The following is a 20,402-nucleotide window of genomic DNA, read 5'->3' on the forward strand; positions in this document are numbered from 1 at the left end:
TGAGCCAATTAGCCAAGGCCACTTGCTCCATTTCTTAACTGGTATGTCATCTTCAGTCCCTCCTAATTTTGCTTCTAACAAAACCTACATTTATACATTTTTACTTCTACCTACACATATATTTGATACTTTTTGTTCACACACCTATTGAAACTCCTCCCTGTGCTTTTACCACCTATACTTTTCAGCCTATAACCATTTCTTTATGTTTCCTCTAATTTTAACTGTAAGGCTTCTCTGACACAAAACTCTTGTCCCTCTACACGTAAAGAGCAACTTCTCTTTTCTTACCTTCAGCTCTTCTTCTGGGCCAGATGCAGTTTAAAAGCTCACTCCTCTGAACTCTTGCTGTTTTTTCTGTTCTCAGGACACTTTGAATGTCCCACCTGTGTGTCAGTCATAAAATTGAGCTCTCAACCTTCTTTTATATTGATTAGTGAAAGCACTTCTTCCCTACCTTCTCATAAATAGTATCTGAACTTGGTCGTAGATTGTTTCACTTATTTAATGTTCTGATGAAGAGAATACAATGGCTATTTATTGAATTAGGTCCAAAATGTTGGCTGTGACATTCAAGACTTGACCTCTCTGACCTTAATTCTTACTATTCCCCAGCATGGACTTTGATGTCCTCTCCGTCTTCTTTCTGTTCTTCGGTTCTCCCTTGTTGATTCCCACTTCCATGCATTTTTTAATTCTGCTTCCCCTGCCAGGAGAAACTGTCTTCTCTGAGTCAGAGGTCAGAGATACAGGTCTTCTACTGAGCTACTCTCCTCCATGAAATATTTTATTTGATTAAATTTAGATGGCAACTATATTTCCATTAGAGCACTTTGTTTCATTGAAGTGTGGTTTTGCATCTTTTTTTCTCCCAAAGTACATTTTTAGCACATTTAAGCAGGCGTTAGTTTACTATATTTGTATCCTCTCTGGTACCTCTAATTGTGATAGCCACAGATTAGGTTTCTAATGGATGGTTACTCCTTGATTGATTTGTATAAGCAGAAAGGTCATGGCAGGTTTTGACTTTAACTGTATATACAGAGTGCTTCTGTGGCAGTAAGAATTTGACAGTTTATTGTGATACTGTATACCAGGGAGTACTGATTTTGTAGTTTGTTTCTTTGGAAGTTTTAAGAATTGGAGTTTGTCCAGTGTGCTTTTTAAGAGATTTATTGTTACTTTTGAATCAACTACATATTAATATATATGTGTGTTTCATACAAACAGAACATTGTACATACTCTGCAGCTTGTTTTTTTTCCTTTAATATATCTTTCCATATCAGCATACAGAGGGTTTTTTATAGTTTCTGTTGTACTAATAATGTAATCTTTTAAGCATTCACATCAGTTCTATTCATTTTTTTTTTAAGTGAGAGGAGGGGAGATAGTGAGACAGACTCCTGCATGCTCCCTAACTGGGATCCACCCGGCAATCCCTATCTCGGGTGGATGCTTAGACCAGCCAAGCTATCCTCAGCAACAGGGGCCAACACTCAAACCACTTGAGCCATTGGCTGTGAGAGGGGAAGAAAGAGAAAGGGGAGAGGTATGGGAAGAGAAGCAGATGGTCGCTTCGCATGTGTGCCCTGACCCGGGATCAAACTCTGGATGTCCCCATTCTGGGCTGACGCTCTATCCACTAAGCCAACCGGCCAGGGCCTCTGTTTGTATTCTAGTATCAGCTCTTATGAAATATATCTGTACCACTTAGAATAAATTTCCTAAAGGTTATTAGTTTAACTCTGTGTTCTGCTTATGGAGATATCAATAACTTAACTTCCATTTGTTATTTTATGAAAGTTTTTCTAAATGGGGAATTCCTAATACTCTACCAGTGAAGGGTAGCAGTAGGGGAGATTAAAAACATAAATTACTCTAAAGAGTTAAATTAGAAGTTATGAGAGACAAATTCCAACTCTAACTGGTAACACATAATTTGTTTTTTAATAGGAATCAACCCTCAAAAGTGTATTGAGTGCCTTATGGAATTTGTCAGCACATTGCACTGAGAACAAAGCTGATATATGTGCTGTAGACGGGGCACTTGCGTTTTTGGTTGGCACTCTCACTTACCGGAGCCAGACAAATACTCTAGCCATTATTGAAAGTGGAGGTGGGATATTACGAAATGTGTCCAGCTTAATAGCTACAAATGAGGACCACAGGTAAATACAGTGTTATATTACTTTTAAATGAATTACTATAGAATTTATTTCCTCAGAAAGACTATTTTTTGTATAAATATGCAAGTTCTAAGCCAAATTACATTTATTGTTGTGAAAAGATAACTATTTGTTTCTAATTTACTTGTAAATATATTTCAATAAAAGGTATTTCAATAAAAGGTCATAGTATCATAAAGAGGTATAGAAATGAACAAATGATAGCTGGAGGTATAATTCGTATGAAGAGAAGAAAAATTAGTCACACAAACAAAACTTACCGATGTGATCCAGAGAGTACAGTGGTTTACATTTTTCTGATGGTGCCCTAACAGCAGTAAGCAATCTACTGGAGCTCTGTTACCTAAGAGTACCTCAAATAGAGGGCATACATTTTCAGAATTTGGGCTCTGTGTTACGCCAACAGAAACACAGGTATCTTTCACAGCATATTCATTTTGTTCAGTATTATTCCTCTCTCATTTTCAAAAAGACCATGTAGTACTTTTAGTAAAAGAATGTATAGAGAATATAAACATCTTTTCTTTAAGTTTTGAAATATAAATTACATGCCTTTTAGCCCTTTCTGCTATGTAAAGAAGACTTTTTTTCTTGAAAGACAGTGAGGCAGGGAGGGAGAGAGATGAGAAGCATAAATTTGTAGTTGTGTCACTTTGGTGATCCATTGATTGCTTCTCATACGTGCCTTGACCAGAGGGGTCAAGGCAAGCCAGCGACCTTGGGCCTCAAGCCAGCAACGTTTGGGCTCAAGCCAGGAGCTGTGGGACCATATTGATGATTACCACACAAACCCTATGCTCAAGCAAGCCAGATGAACCCATGCTCAAGCCGACAACCTTAGAGTTTCAAACCTGGGTTTGAAACATCTAAGCATCCCCATTTGACACTGTCTGCTGCACCACCCTCAGTCAGGAAACAAATAATACTTTTTAAACTTTAGGAAGCACTCAGGTGTCTACTGGACTGCTGAGAGAAGACCACCATGTTAAAGCTTATTGTACACTCCTGCCCATCAGTTTTGAAGTCCACTAAAGCTGAAGATGTTGTCACTAACTTCAGCATTAAGCAAGCTGTAGTTTTTTGGGTTCCACAGTTCATTATGTTCATTATCAAACCTTATTTTTATAGTTACTTTTAAATGTTTTGAAAACCTTTCTTTCACTTTATTTTAGCAATAATGACTTCATACAATTTGCCAGAGAGCACTTGTAAGGGGAATGCAGTATAGCAAAATCAAGCCAGGGACAGCAATTGCTGATCTAGGCACTTACAGCATGCCCCTTGACTACATCAAGATCTACTGATTAAATCACCACAAAGTTCCTTTCAGGAAGACATAGTCCTTAAATTGGGAAACTCTGTCACTGTGTAAATAACATAAATGTATCTGCTCAAGAGAAGTTTTAAAAGCTATCAAGTCAGAATAGGAAATGCAGAATGAGTTACACTGAGCATTGTACTTCTTTTAGTCTGACAAGAATACTTTAAAACAATAAACCTTAACCGAACTAAGACAGAACAGAAGGAGATGTAGAATGCTTAGAATTTATAGTATAATTTGGTACAATTTTATTGTGCCTGTTTTAGTAGTTATCTTAGATTTGTTTTCTATATTTTTATTTGTTGTTGCTACAGATTTTTACCTTAATTTTGTGATCTTATTTTTATTTCAGGCAAATCCTAAGAGAGAACAATTGCTTGCAAACTTTATTACAACACTTAAAATCTCACAGTTTGACAATAGTCAGTAATGCATGTGGAACCCTGTGGAATCTCTCAGCAAGAAATCCTAAAGACCAGGAAGCACTATGGGACATGGGAGCAGTCAGCATGCTCAAGAACCTCATTCATTCAAAGCACAAAATGATTGCTATGGGAAGTGCTGCAGCTTTAAGGAACCTCATGGCAAATAGACCCACAAAGTATAAGGATGCCAATATTATGTCTCCTGGTTCAAGCTTGCCATCTCTTCATGTCAGGAAACAAAAAGCTCTGGAAGCAGAATTAGATGCTCAGCACTTATCAGAAACTTTTGACAATATTGATAATTTAAGTCCCAAGACATCTCATCGTAGTAAACAAAGACACAAGCAAAGTCTTTATAGTGACTATGTTTTTGACACTAATCGACATGATGATAATAGGTCAGACAATTTTAATACTGGAAACATGACTGTCCTTTCACCATATTTAAATACTACAGTGTTGCCCAGCTCCTCTTCTTCAAGGGGAAGTATAGATAGTTCTCGTTCTGAAAAAGATAGAAGTTTGGAGAGAGAACGAGGAATTAGCCTAGGCAACTACCACTCAGCAACAGAAAATCCTGGAACCTCTTCAAAGCGAGGTTTGCAAATTTCCACCACTGCAGCCCAGATTGCTAAAGTCATGGAAGAGGTATCAGCCATTCACACCTCTCAGGAAGACAGAAGTTCTGGGTCTGCCACTGAATTACATTGTGGGGCAGATGAGAGGAATGCACTAAGAAGAAGCTCTACTGCCCACACACATTCAAACACTTACAACTTCACTAAGACAGAAAATTCAAATAGGACATGTCCTATGTCTTATGCCAAATTAGAATATAAGAGATCTTCAAATGATAGTTTAAACAGTGTTAGTAGTAGTGATGGTTATGGTAAAAGAGGTCAAATGAAACCTTCGATTGAATCCTATTCTGAGGATGATGAAAGTAAATTTTGCAGCTATGGTCAATATCCAGCTGACCTAGCCCATAAAATACATAGTGCAAATCATATGGATGATAATGATGGAGAACTAGATACACCAATAAATTACAGTCTTAAATATTCAGATGAGCAGTTGAACTCTGGAAGGCAAAGTCCTTCCCAGAATGAAAGATGGGCAAGACCCAAACATATAATAGAAGATGAAATGAAACAAAGTGAGCAAAGACAGTCAAGGAGTCAAAACACAACTTACCCGGTGTATACTGAGAGCACTGATGATAAACACCTCAAGTTCCAACCACATTTTGGACAGCAAGAATGTGTTTCTCCATATAGGTCAAGAGGAGCCAATGGAGCAGAAACAAATCGAGTAGGTTCTAATCATGGAATTAATCAAAATGTAAACCAGTCCTTGTGTCAGGAAGATGACTATGAAGATGATAAGCCAACCAACTATAGTGAACGTTACTCTGAGGAAGAACAGCAAGAAGAAGAAGAGAGACCAACAAACTATAGCATAAACTACAATGAAGAAAAGCATCATGTAGATCAGCCCATTGATTACAGTTTAAAATATTCCACAGACATTCCTTCTTCACAGAAACCAACATTTTCATTCCCAAAGAATTCATCTGGACAAAGCACTAAAACTGAGCACATCTCTGCAAGCAGTGAGACTACAGCTACACCTTCATCTAATGCCAAGAGGCAGAATCCGCTCCATCCAAGTTCAGCACAAAGCAGAAGTGGTCAGACTCAAAAAGCCACCTCTTGCAAAGTCCCCTCTATCAACCAAGAGACAATACAGACTTACTGTGTAGAAGATACCCCAATATGTTTTTCAAGATGTAGTTCATTATCATCTTTGTCATCAGCTGAAGATGAAATAGGATGTGATCAGACGACACAGGAAATGAATCCTGCTAATACACTACAGATAGCAGAAGTAAAAGAAAATGGTGGAACTCGGTCAACTGAAGATTCTGTAAGTGAAGTTCCAGCAGTGTCACAGCACATCAGAAGCAAATCCAGCCGACACCCAGCTTCTGGTTTATCTTCAGAATCAGCCAGGCACAAAGCCGTTGAACTTTCTTCAGGGGCCAAATCTCCATCAAAAAGTGGTGCCCAGACCCCTAAAAGTCCTCCAGAGCACTACGTTCAGGAGACTCCACTCATGTTTAGCAGGTGTACTTCTGTCAGTTCACTTGATAGTTTTGAGAGTCGTTCAATTGCCAGCTCTGTTCAGAGTGAACCCTGCAGTGGAATGGTAAGTGGCATCATAAGCCCTAGTGACCTTCCAGATAGCCCGGGACAAACGATGCCACCAAGCAGAAGTAAAACCCCTCCTCCTCCCCCTCCGCCTCCCCCTCCTCCTCAAACAGCTCAAGCTAAACGAGAGGTACCTAAAACTAAAGTACCCAATGCTGAAAAGAGAGAGAGTGGACCTAAGCAAGCTGCTGTAAATGCTGCAGTTCAGAGGGTCCAGGTTCTTCCCGATGCTGATACTTTATTACATTTTGCCACAGAAAGTACTCCAGATGGATTTTCTTGTGCATCTAGCCTGAGTGCTCTGAGCCTTGATGAGCCATTTATACAGAAAGATGTGGAATTAAGAATAATGCCTCCAGTTCAGGAAAATGACATTGCAAATGAAACAGAATCTGAGCAGCCTGAAGAATCAAGTGAAAACCAGGAAAAAGAAACAGAAAAACCTACTGATTCAGAAAAAGATCTTTTAGATGATTCAGATGATGATGATATTGAAATACTAGAAGAATGTATTATTTCTGCCATGCCAACAAAATCTTCACGCAAAGCCAAAAAGCCATCCCAGAGTGCTTCAAAATTACCTCCTCCTGTAGCAAGGAAACCAAGTCAGCTACCTGTGTACAAACTTCTGCCATCACAAAACAGGATACAAGCACAAAAGCATGTTAGTTTTACACCAGGAGACGATATGCCACGGGTTTATTGTGTAGAAGGGACACCTATAAACTTTTCCACAGCTACATCACTAAGTGACCTAACAATAGAATCCCCTCCAAATGAGTTAGCTGCTGGAGAAGGGATTAGAACAGGGGCACAGACAGGCGAATTTGAAAAACGAGATACCATTCCTACAGAAGGCAGAAGTACAGATGAGGCTCAAAAAGGAAAATCCTCATCTATAACTATACCTGAACTGGATGACAGTAAAGCAGAAGAAGGTGATATTCTTGCCGAATGCATTAATTCTGCTATGCCCAAAGGAAAAAGTCACAAGCCTTTTCGTGTTAAAAAGATAATGGACCAGGTCCAACAGGCTGCTATGCCTTCATCTGGAACTAACAAGAATCAATTAGATGGTAAGAAGAAGAAACCTACTTCACCAGTAAAACCTATGCCACAAAATAATGAATATAGGACACGTGTAAAAAAAAATACAGATTCAAAAAATAATTTAAATGCTGAAAGAACTTTTTCAGACAACAAAGACTCAAAGAAACAGACCCTGAAAAATAACTCCAAAGACTTCAATGATAAGCTACCAAACAATGAAGATCGAGTCAGAGGAAGTTTTACTTTTGATTCACCTCATCATTACACACCTATTGAAGGAACTCCATACTGTTTTTCACGGAATGATTCTCTGAGTTCTCTAGATTTTGATGATGATGATGTTGACCTTTCCAGAGAAAAGGCTGAATTAAGAAAGGGGAAAGACAATAAGGAATCAGAAGCTAAAGTTTCCAGTCACACAGAACTAACCTCGAACCAACAATCAGGTAATAAGACACAAGCTGTTACAAAACATCCAGTAAGTCGAGGACAGTCTAATAAACCCATGCTGCAGAAGCAATCCACTTTTCCTCAGTCATCCAAACACATGCCAGACAGAGGGGCAGCAACTGATGAAAAATTACAGAATTTTGCTATTGAAAATACTCCAGTTTGCTTTTCACGAAATTCCTCTCTAAGTTCTCTTAGTGACATCGATCAGGAAAACAACAACAACAGAGAAAATGAACCTATCAAAAAGACAGAGCCCCCTGACTCACAGGGAGAACCAAGTAAACCTCAGGCATCGGGTTATGCTCCTAAATCATTTCACGTTGAAGACACCCCTGTTTGTTTCTCAAGAAACAGTTCTCTCAGTTCTCTCAGTATTGACTCTGAAGATGACCTCTTGCAGGAATGTATAAGTTCTGCCATGCCAAAAAAGAAAAAGCCTTCAAGGCTCAAGGGTGACAATGAAAAGCCTGGTCCCAAAAATATGGGTGGCATATTAGCAGAAGATTTGACACTTGATTTGAAAGATATACAGAGACCAGATTCAGAACATGGTTTATCCCCCGACTCAGAAAATTTTGACTGGAAAGCCATTCAGGAAGGTGCAAATTCTATAGTAAGTAGTTTACATCAAGCTGCTGCTGCTGCATGTTTATCTAGACAAGCCTCATCTGATTCAGATTCCATCCTTTCATTGAAATCAGGAATCTCTCTGGGATCACCATTTCATCTTACACCTGATCAAGAGGAAAAACCCTTTACAAGTAATAAAGGCCCACGAATTCTGAAACCTGGGGAGAAAAGTACATTGGAAGCTAAAAAGATAGAATCTGAAAATAAAGGAATTAAAGGAGGAAAAAAAGTTTATAAGAGTTTGATTACTGGAAAAATTCGATCTAATTCAGAAGTTTCAAGCCAGTTGAAACAGCCCCTTCAAGCAAACATGCCTTCAATATCTCGAGGTAGGACAATGATTCACATACCAGGAGTTCGAAATAGCTCTTCAAGTACCAGTCCAGTTTCTAAAAAAGGACCACCCCTTAAGACTCCAGCTTCCAAAAGCCCTAGTGAAGGTCAGGCAGCCACCACTTCCCCTAGAGGGGCCAAGCCATCAGTGAAGTCAGAATTAAGCCCTGTTACCAGGCACACATCCCAACAGACTGGGTCAAATAAAGGGTCTTCTAGATCAGGCTCTAGAGATTCCACTCCTTCAAGACCTGCCCAGCAGCCATTAAGTAGACCTATGCAATCTCCAGGACGAAACTCAATTTCTCCCGGTAGAAATGGAATAAGTCCTCCTAACAAATTATCTCAACTACCAAGGACGTCATCCCCTAGTACTGCTTCAACTAAGTCCTCAGGTTCGGGGAAAATGTCATACACCTCTCCAGGCAGACAGCTGAGCCAGCAGAACCTGACCAAACAATCGGGTTTATCTAAGAATGGCAGCAGTATCCCCAGAAGTGAGTCTGCCTCCAAAGGACTAAATCAAATGAATAATAGCAATGGATCCAATAAAAAGGCAGAACTTTCTAGAATGTCTTCAACTAAATCAAGTGGAAGTGAATCTGATAGGTCAGAGAGACCCGTGTTAGTACGCCAGTCAACTTTCATCAAAGAAGCTCCAAGCCCAACCCTAAGGAGGAAACTGGAGGAATCGGCTTCATTTGAATCTCTTTCTCCGTCTTCTAGACCAGATTCTCCCACCAGGTCCCAGGCGCAGACTCCAGTTTTAAGTCCTTCTCTTCCTGATATGTCTCTATCCACACATTCATCTGTGCAGGCTGGTGGGTGGCGAAAACTCCCCCCAAATCTCAGTCCCACCGTAGAGTATAATGATGGAAGACCAGCAAAGCGCCATGACATAGCACGCTCCCATTCTGAAAGTCCTTCCAGACTTCCAATCAATAGGTCAGGAACCTGGAAACGGGAGCACAGCAAACATTCATCATCTCTTCCTCGAGTAAGCACTTGGAGAAGAACTGGAAGCTCATCCTCAATTCTTTCTGCCTCATCAGAATCCAGTGAAAAAGCAAAAAGTGAGGATGAAAAACATGTGAACTGCATTTCAGGCACCAAACAAACTAAAGAAAACCAAGTACCTACAAAAGGAACATGGAGAAAAATAAAAGAAAGTGAAATTTCTCCCACAAATTGTACTTCCCTGACCACTTCCTCAGGTGCTGCAAATGGTGCTGAAACAAAGACTCTAATTTATCAAATGGCACCTGCTGTTTCTAAAACAGAGGATGTTTGGGTGAGAATTGAGGACTGTCCCATTAACAACCCTAGATCTGGAAGATCTCCCACAGGAAATAGTCCCCCAGTGATTGATAGTGTTTCAGAAAAGGGAAATCCAAATGCTAAAGATTCAAAAGATAATCAGGGAAAACAAAATGTGGGGAATGGTAGTGGTCCCATACGCACAATGGGTTTGGAAAACCGCCTGAACTCCTTTATTCAGGTAGATGCCCCAGACCAAAAAGGAACTGAGGCAAAACCAGGACAAAGTAACCCTGTTCCTGTGTCAGAGGCTAGTGAAAGTTCTATAGCTGATCGTACCCCATTTGGTTCTTGCAGCTCAAGCAAACACAGTTCACCTAGTGGGACTGTTGCTGCCAGAGTGACTCCTTTTAATTACAACCCAAGCCCTAGGAAAAGCAGTGCAGATAGCACTTCAGCCCGGCCATCCCAGATCCCGACGCCAGTGAATAACACAAAGAAACGAGATTCAAAAACTGACAACACAGAATCTGGTGGAACTCAAAGTCCTAAGCGCCATTCTGGGTCTTACCTTGTGACGTCTGTTTAAAAGAGCTGAATTAATGAAACTAAGAAAAATATGTGTTAATTGCAACTGCTATGTAGAAATTTTGTTTCAAATGAAACTTTAAAAGACTGAAAATTTTGTAAATAGGTTGATTCTTGTTAGAGGGGTTTTGTTCTGGAAGCCATATTTGATAGTACACTTGGTCTTCACTGGTCATATTCTGGGAGACACTCTTGATAGTTAGGAAGAAAATGGTAAAGCCAAGTATATTTGTACAGTATGTTTTACATGTATTTAAGTAGCATCCCATCATCCTTTAATTATTGCTTGTCTTAAAATAATGAACACTACAGATAGAAGATATGATATATTGCTGTTATCAATCATTTCTAGATTATAAAATGACTAAACTTACATCAGGGAGAATTGGTATTTATGCAAAAAAAACCATTCCGTTTTAGTCCTTGTGAGTCCATCTAACATCATAATTAATCATGAGGCTGTGAAATTCACAGTAATATGGTTCCCAATGAACAAGTTTACCCAGCCTGCTTTGCTTAACTGCATGAATGAAACTGATGGTTCAGTTAACAGTTCTGTGGTCACATGATGTGCATTAGATAGCTACAGTGGAACAATTTACACTTTGTGCTCAAACAAAAATCTGTGTTAATTGTAAAACATTGAATGAAACTATTTTACCTGAACTAGATTTTATCTGAAAGTAGGTAGAATTTTTGCTATGCTGTAACTTGTTGTATATTCTGGTATTTGAGGTGAGATGGCTGCTCTTTTATTAATGAGACACGCATTGTGTCTCAACAGAAACTAAATGAACATTTCAGAATAAATTATTGCTGTATGTAAACTGTTATTGAAATTGGTATTTGTTTGAAGGGTCTTATTTCACATTTGTATTAATAATTGTCAAAAGGGCCTCTTTTAAAAGCTTATATAAAATTTTTCTTCAAATTCTATGCATTAAGAGTATAATTCCTCTTACTGTAATAAAAACAATTGAAGCTGACTGTTGGCATTTAACCATTCCTAAATCTTATTTTTCTTATATATCGTTAGCATTTCTTAATGTTTAATATTCTTTTGCTCTATGTTGTTTTTCTTACTACACAGGAGTTGATTTAAAATAAATTTATTTAATAGCAATGTAAATTGCCTAGTACATACTAGACATTGAACATAATAGAAAAGTCAGATATTTCTTTTTTCTTAATAGGATTCTATACTTGAAGTTTTAATTGATTATTTTTAGGTTTAAGTAGTCTCTTCCTACCCTGTCTTGGAATGTAACTGTTTTGTCCCTTCGTTTTTCCCCTTCTTGCTACTGAGTCTGGATTGAACACCTTTTATCACCCTATATGTTATAGCAAAATTCCAGCAACCAAGTATGATCAGCACTTTGCCATGCTCAGAAAATGCAGATACACGGAACATCAAAGGAAGATGTAATACCATTGGAATATTGAAAAGACTATTTAAAACCTGACTTTTGAGGAAAACTTTGTTTTTGACAGAGTTGTGGGGTACGTGTTCTAGTGGCCCCTTCTGACCTGGCAGGGAGAACTCTCCTTATGAAGAAGATAAGCATATGTTTATTAACAAAGACAATTTATCTCCCCAGAATTTGTTCTTAAAGATTGGAGGATGAGGATGATAAATACATTTTTTACTAAATGAAAATTTATTTTTAATAAGATTCATGTACTCTGCATTTGGAGAAGGGAAAAGATTTAGAAGATACTGTGGGGCGCTGGGAAAGGCGGGTGAAGAGGAATAAGCACATCTCTCTTGTGCCCTTGAAATCACATCGTGCAGTTCGTTTTCTACCCTTACCTGTGTTTATCACTAGGTAATGAGGCTGATTTTTTTAAATGTCAGGAAAATGTGTCAATTTGTCAATATCAGTGGGAGTGATTAACAACTAACTATGGCAAATAAATTGGTATTTGAGAATAAGCTTTACAAGTTACCTGGGCACTAAAAGGAAAGTTTAAAGTGCTATGATTAAAAGTAGGCATTTTACTACAGAGTCCATACTCTCCACTGCACCACTCTGCAAACACCTCATTTTACTGATCTTTGGAATATAGAATATGTCAAATTTTATCTGAATGAAATAGTTGTGAATAATACTAATTTATTCTATTGATATTTTTTGTAGTCTGCTTTATCCAACAGGGATATGTGCATTTAGGTCGCATATCTTTTCTCTTTTAGTCCTGATTTTTTTATTTTTTCTGAATTATTGCATGCCAGTTTTTATAAACCACTTCAACTACTTTAATGGAAAAAGATGGGATGTAAGCCAATTAAAATTAAATTGCCCTTTTCAAGTAAGGGAGAAAATTTGTCTTTTTCAAGTAAGGCAAACTATTATCAATGCTGGAAATGAAAACAAGGGTGCCTTCCATGTGCCGGAAAACTCAGGAATTCCTTCCTGTAGGCAACACCTACTGGGAGAAGGGCCAGTCTATATTGCCCATAGAGGGAAATGTTGCTCTATGAGACACTCTGGTTAGAGGATTAGTGAAAGGGGCAAATCTCCATTCTGCTTTTAGAAGTTAAAAGGGTGCTGCTGTAACACCAGATATTCCCAGTTTATGCTTGTTACTTAAATGGCATACTGAGCTCAGTGTTGTGAATTTAGTTGAGTTGTGATGCCTGCTGAGAGAAATACCTAGCTTTGGACTGTAGCAAACAACTAAGGCAGTGGTTTTCAAGTGAGTGCATTTGAGTCACCAGAAGTGCTTATTAAAACAGCTGGACCAAACCCCCAAGGTTTCTGAGTGGGGGCCAAGAATTCGCAATTCTAACAGTTCGCAGGTGATGGTGCTGGTCTGGAACCGTGTTTTGCAAACCACTGCCCTGAGTTATAACAAGGAAGCTTCTTGAGTGATTGCCTTCAGTTGTAGTTATTTCTTTCAACAACTGGACTGGACCTTGAATCTGACAGGTATACCAAGAAATACGCTTGCCTCCTGTAGGCATGAAAGACTTGAATATTTAACTATGCAGTCTGATATAACCCATCTCAACTTCTAATAGTGGACAAATTTACCACAAATGAATGAAAGTTATTTTAATGACAATGACTATATCTGAGGGAACCCTTTGGAACAGGTATTGTAAAGGCAATAGCAGGTATGTGATTTGGATTTGCAATAATAAACTATGAAAAAGAATTTTGAAATGGGGGAAGATTGATTTCAGGTGAAAGAAAAAGTGCTCATTTTGTCAATATGCAGTGGGAGTGATTAACAACTAACTGGCAAATAAATTGGTATTTGAGAATAAGCTTTACAAGTTATCTGGGCACTAAAAGGAAAGTTAATGAGAGGGAAATAATGAAAGATAAACCCATAAGGATCAAATAGTACCATAAGTACAGTGAAAAAAAAATTGACAAGTATAGATCATGTTACCACAAGATTAAGTAATGGGATGAGTCTTGCTGAGGATGGGAGCCAGTTGCACTATATTTGAGTTTATGTTATCACTGGGGTTCTTTGTATCTAAGGAAAAGAATAGAGTGCCAGAAATCAAAATATATTGCCAAGAGCTGAAGAAAGAATTTAGTCAAATCAAAATTTACCAAACGTAATTTTTCAAAAGTCATGGTGGCTGAAATAGATTATTTTTTAGTTTCTAATCGTATTTTCCTCATATTATGCTGACCTGAAAATATTGCTTTGTAGTGTTGAAACCTATGGACTTTGACTTCTGTAAACACCAGGTCATTTTCTTGCCCTTCCCATCTATTCTGTGGTCTATAAAACTATTCTGGTTTTTATTAGGCCATTGATACTTCTTTCAACCTGTATGTTGTATGTGTATAATATCGTTCTTGGTGCTAAATATACTTTTCTTTCCTCTGATGTTCAGGATAATTCTTTATATTTGTGAGTTCACTCATTTTTTTGAAGTTCGTGATTGTTACTATTTTTAAATTAAAAAAACGCCTAATGTATACTAATGAAGTGACCATTGAATATAAGTTCACTAATAGAAGTATTAGTGAAAAATAACTTGAGAACGATGTCAGACATTACCTGCTCCACCTACACTACTTTGGAATCCAACACTTAACCCCACTAATTAGTCACAGAACCACATACCCCATCTTTCTCCCTGACATGAGGAAGACTCATCATCAACTGACCAGTGGACCAATTACTTGTATGGCCTGGCTTAAAAGAGATTGGGCAATTTGAAGTAAGAGTCACAAAGGAAATTTCTGGTAGGTGATTGAGGGCTAGAACTGGAAGATCTTACAGAGTTCAGCCTGAGGTGATTATGTCTGATTGACATCATGAAGGTAACCTAACCTAAGGGAAAACCAGCCAGTAGAGAAAGAAAAGGGTTTAGATACGGTAGGGAGGCAGAGAGCAAGTGGAAGACGGGAGTCACTAGCTCCTGTTGTTGACTCAATCTCTGCACTTCTGGGACCTGGTGCTACTTTTCCTTGTGTTTGGGGACATTTGTGAATTTCTAAACCCACTTTGTTCCTGACATAATTGGACTAATCGAAAAAAGTATTTAGACACATCTTAGATTTTTTATTTAAAAGACAGAAAAAACTAAAAACATCTAGGGAAAGAGGAATGTTGCCTATAAAAAAAATTGAGGTTGGCATCAACCTCCTGGCTAAATACCAAAAAAGTAAACAAAACAATAGAACCGTATATGCTGCATTTGGAAGGGAATAGAAATACTATGTAAGACTTATGAAAACAGCCAAACTGACATTTAATTTATCTGAAGTACTTGTATTGTTCAGAAGTCTTATAGTTAACAGTACTATATCCCTAGAATACCAAATATGATGTTCATTTATTTAAAGAATATTAGGTAATTCACTGGGTTTGCCTGTAAGACCAGAAAATTATTCTTGGAAACTTAACAATGGAAACAAGACCACAATACCCAAACCATACTGAGGATGCTTCATTAAAGATTCAGTTGCTGCCCCTAACCACCAGAATCTTCTTACACATCCCTGCCTTAAAAGAAGATTACACGATTTTTTTTTTTTTTTTTTTTTTTTGTATTTTTCTGAAGCTGGAAACGGAGAGACAGACAGACTCCCGCATGCGCCCAACCGGGATCCACCCATCACGCCCACCAGGGGCGTCGCTCTGCCATGACCAGAGCCACTCTAGCGCCTGGGGCAGAGGCCAAGGAGCCATCCCCAGCGCCCGGGCCATCTTTGCTCCAATGGAGCCTTGGCTGCGGGAGGGGAAGAGAGAGACAGAGAGGAAGGAGGGGGTTGGGGGTGGAGAAGCAAATGGGCGCTTCCCCTGTGTGCCCTGGCCGGGAATAGAACCCGGGTCCCCCGCACGCCAGGCCGACACTCTACCGCTGAGCCAACCAGCCAGGGCTAAATTCTTAATTTTAATCTTAAATTCAGGATTATTCCAATCCAATCTGGGAAACTATTTAAAAGGGAGGAAAGATATTAAAGCATCCTAAATTTCTAATTTTAGCCTGACCAGGCGATGGCACAGTAGATAGAGCATCGGACTGGAATGCAGAAGGACCCAGGTTCGAGACCCCGAGGTCGCCAGCTTGAGTGCGGGCTCATCTGGCTTGAGCAAAAAGCTCACCAGCTTGGACCCAAGGTCGCTGGCTCGAGCAAGGGGTTGCTTGGTCTGCTGAAGGCCCATGGTCAAGGCACATATGAGAAAGCAATCAATGAACATCTAAGGTGTGGCAACGAAAAACTGGTAATTGATGCTTCTAATCTCTCTCCATTCCCGTCTGTCTGTCCCTATCTATCCCTCTCTCTATAAATAAAAAAATAAAAACTTTTAAAAAAATTTCTAATTTTATATAAGCACTGTTAAGAGATACTGTTTTACTTTTAACTCAGAAAAATACAAATTCAATATTTTAGTAGTAACTCCAATGTTAAATAAAATGTCCCATCCAAATCCCTAGCCAAAAGACAGGAATACTTGAACACGGTATCAAAGAACAGGAGAACTGGGAGAATTATCCACACAAAGCAGCATGAAATGACAAGAGTAATACCAAATAGTGGGTTAAGCATGTATAATAAAATAACCACTCAAGTAAAAGAAGTCCTCCAATGATATGCCATTAGCAAAAGATACACTTAAAATCATCCAGAATGGATAAAACTAAAAGTACAAAGCACATTTGCATAGGAAAATGCAAAGAAAGCAGTGGTAGATTTATGTCAAAGTACCATTCTGGATAAAAAACATCAGACAAAAAGAAAAGAAAATGAACATCCTTAAATGTCAAATGATATAGCATCAAATGTATGAAACAAAATTACAAATATAAAAATTGAAAAAAATTGGGACCAATGGCTCTATTTGGAGATGGGGACTCTGAAGAACTAATTAAGGTATAATGAGATTGTAAGAATTAGGGCCTAATCTGACAGGACCCATGTCCTTAAAAAACATCACCCCCCACTTACACCCAAAGAAGAGGCCATAGGCGCACACAGCAAGTAGGAGGCTGCCTGGAAGCCAAAAGAAGGGGCTTCAGAATGAATCCTACCTTCCTGGGTCCTTGATCTTTTACTTCCTTGCATCCAGAACTGTGAGAATACATTTCTGTACTTTACACACACACACAGAAAAGTTATTATTTTAAATTACAACTTCACTCTTAAAATAGAGAATCTTGAAGGTTCTCCAAAGGTCCTTTTCTTTAGCTGAAGACCTTGATGGGCTTGGGATCTGAAAAGCTAAACCTGGAGTTTAAGTGAAAGGAGGATTTGAGAAAATCTCATAGGTTTGCTTAAGAGAATCAAGAAGGGCCCTGGCCGGTTTGCTCAGTGGTAGAGCGTCGGCCTGGCGTGCGGAGGTCCCAGGTTCTATTCTCGGCCAGGGCACACAGGAGAGGCGCCCATCTGCTTCTCCACCCCTCCCCCTCTCCTTACTCTCTGTCTCTCTCTTCCCCTCCCGCAGCCAAGGCTCCATTGAAGCAAAAGATGGCCCGGGCACTGGGGATGGCTCCTTGGCCTCTGCCCCAGGCGTTAGAGTGGCTCTGGTCGCGACAGAGCGACGCCCCGGATGGGCAGAGCATCGCCCCCTGGTGGGCGTGCCGGGTGGATCCCGTCGGGCGCATGCGGGAGTCTGTCTGACTGCTTCCCCGTTTCCAGCTTCAGAAAAATACAAAAAAGAAAAAGAAAAAAAAAGAATCAAGAAGCCTGATCAGGCCCTGGCCGGTTGGCTCAGTGGTAGATCGTCGGCCTGCCGTGCAGGAGTCCTGGGTTCGATTCCCGGCCGGGGCACACAGGAGAAGCGCCCATCTGCTTCTCCACCCCTCCCCCTCTCCTTCCTCTCTGTCTCTCTCTTCCCCTCCCGCAGCCAAGGCTCCATTGGAGCAAAGTTGGCCCAGGTGCTGAGGATGGCTCCATGGCCTCTGCCTCAGGTGCTAGAATGGCCCTGGTCACAACAAAGCAATGCCCCTGATGGGCAGAGCATCGCCCCCTGGTGGGCATGCCGGGTGGATCCTGGTCAGGTGCATGCGGGACTCTGACTGCCTTCCGGTTTCCAACTTCAGAAAAAAAATAAATAAATAAAGAAGCCTGATCAGGCGGTGGCACAGTGGATAGAACATAAGCCTGGGATGCTGAGGACTCAGGTTCAAAACCCCGAGGTCGTTGGTTTGATCATGGGCTCACCAGCTTGAGCACAGAGGTCACCAGCATGAGCATGGGATCATAGACATGACCCCATGGTCGCTGAGTTGAGCCCAAAGGTTGCTGGCTTGAACCCAACGTCTCTGGCTTGAACAAGGAGTCACTGACTCGGCTGGAACTCCCCAGTCAAGGCACATATGAGAAAGCAATCAATGAACAACTAAGGTGCTGCAACTATGACTTGATGCATCTCATCTCTTTTCCTTTCTGTCTGTCTGTCCCTGTATGTCCCTCTCTCTTCTCTCTCTAAAAAATAAAAAATGAAAATTTTTAATTTTAAAAAAGTCAAGAATTTGGGATTCTTGGTGTATTCCAGGAATGGGAAGTGGGGGCTGAGGAGCAGAGATGGGGGAGGACAGAGGAATAGAGGAGGCAGCAAAATGGTTAGTAGTCAAGGTCCTGTGTCTGGTGGCATGGCCAGAAAAAACACTAGTGGTGCAGTGGCTAAAATGATTTTAGAAAGTGAAACAGGCCCTGGCCAGGTGGTTCAGTAGATAAAGAAAGCATCATCCTGGCACACCAAGGTCATAGGTCCGATCCCTGGTCAGGGCACTTACAAGAGGCAATTGATGAGTATACAAGTAAAAATGGAACTAAATAGAATGAGTCAATGTTTCTCCCTCTACCTCTCCCCCTCTCTCTCAAATCAATGGAAAAAATTTAAAAAATAAAAAGAAATACATCACTTGTTCAGTTACTGGGTTTTTTAAAATTTTGTTTTGTTTTTAATTTAATGAGAGAAGGAAAAACAGAGAGACAGACTCCCGCATGTGCCCCAACCAGGATCTACCTGGCAAACCCACTAGGGGATGATGCCCTGCTCATCTGGGACGTTGCTACATTGCTCAGGATCCAAGCTCTTCTTAGCACCTGAGGTGGAATCCATGCAGCCATCCTCAGCATCGGGACCAACTTGCTCCAATTGAGCCATGACTGCATGAGGAGAAAGAGAGAGAGAGAGAGAGAGATGGAAAAACAGATGGCAGATGGGCATTTCTCCTGTGTGCCCTGACCAGGAATAGAACCTGGGACATCCACACGTGGGGCCAATGCTCTACCTCTAAGCCAACTGGCTAGGGTCCAGTTATTGTTTCTTTCATCATCAGTGTGGTAACAACATTGCTGTCTTTCACCCATCCATTCCTTTTTCTTTGTACAGTATTTTAACAATAGTGTAAAGTTAAATAGAAGCTATGAATCTACCATCGAATAGCACTAATAAAAAGCTCCATCAATTCAGTGTGCATGAACCAGAAAAGATAACCAATTTTAATATTGGTCTTTTTTTTTTTATCTCCAACTACTTATAGCTCTAAAAAAAACTCCATGGTAAGTAGGCATGTATTACATGTATTAAACTTCAAACTACCATGTTCATTTCTCACTTTTCCCACGTGTATATAAAATGTTGACGTTCTGAAGAGTATTTGAATTTCATGATGCAAGTATGAAAGCAGAGTCTTTAAACATGTAAACTATGTTTTTTTTGTTTGTTTTTTAAACTTTTTTTTTTTTAAGTTTGGATTTGCCTGCCTGGTGGTGGCAGTGTCTAGAGCATCGACCTGGAACACTGAGGTCCCTGGTTTGAAACCCTGAGGTTGCTGGCTTGAGCATGAGCTCATCCTACTTGAGTGCAGACTAACCAGCTTGAGCGCAGGTTGATAGGCCTGAGCGTGGGATCATTGACATGATTCCATGGTTGCTGGCTTGAGAACCAAGGTCCCTGGCTTGAGCAAGGGGTCACGGGCTCAGCTTGAGCCCCTCCCCCCTGCCCCCAGGCATACATGAGAAGTAAGTAATCAATGAACAACTAAAGTGACGCCAGCTACGAGTTGATGCTTCTCATTCATCTCTCTCCTAGTCAGTCTGTCTGTCTCTCTTTCTCTCTTGCTCTCAAAAATAAATAATTAAAAAATAAAGTTTGGATTAATTTCATTCCTAAATGTTTGGTTTGATTATTTCATGAAGCTCTTTTTTTACAGGAATCATGTATACCTTCGCTAGAAATATTTACATTAGCACCAAACTAATCAGGTATTAATAAACCACGAGGAAGACTGGAAAGCAGAATTTAGAGCATGTAGAAAAGTTGCGGGCTTCCAGTCAGACTAGCTGGGCATCGATGCTCAGCTATCATAAGCGTGAATGGGTAAATTACCTGACCTCAGTGAGACTAGGTTTTTTGGGAATTGTTTTTTTTTTCCATCTGTAAACTAGAATATCTATATTACCTTGCTTATTTTTTTTTATAAAGTACCTTTGTAGGTGTGGAATGAACAGCAGTTACTA

General features: G+C 39.9%; 1 protein-coding gene across 11 annotated transcripts in view; it reads left to right on the forward strand.

The window, feature by feature from the left end:
* APC (APC regulator of WNT signaling pathway) overlaps positions 1-13,176 on the forward strand; it is a 157,945-nt gene extending 144,769 nt beyond the window's left edge. For all 11 annotated transcript variants that reach the window (XM_066274046.1, XM_066274049.1, XM_066274052.1 and 8 more), the window contains 2 exons: positions 1,956-2,170; positions 3,862-13,176. In XM_066274046.1, coding sequence (XP_066130143.1) covers positions 1,956-2,170; positions 3,862-10,456 — 6,810 coding nt within the window. In that variant the 3' untranslated portion in view covers positions 10,457-13,176. The remainder of the gene's footprint in view (positions 1-1,955; positions 2,171-3,861) is intronic.
* Positions 13,177-20,402: the final 7,226 nt, after the last annotated feature.

The sequence above is a fragment of the Saccopteryx bilineata genome, chromosome 4 (genome assembly GCF_036850765.1).
Source record: "Saccopteryx bilineata isolate mSacBil1 chromosome 4, mSacBil1_pri_phased_curated, whole genome shotgun sequence".
Classification (NCBI taxonomy): Eukaryota; Metazoa; Chordata; class Mammalia; order Chiroptera; family Emballonuridae; genus Saccopteryx; species Saccopteryx bilineata.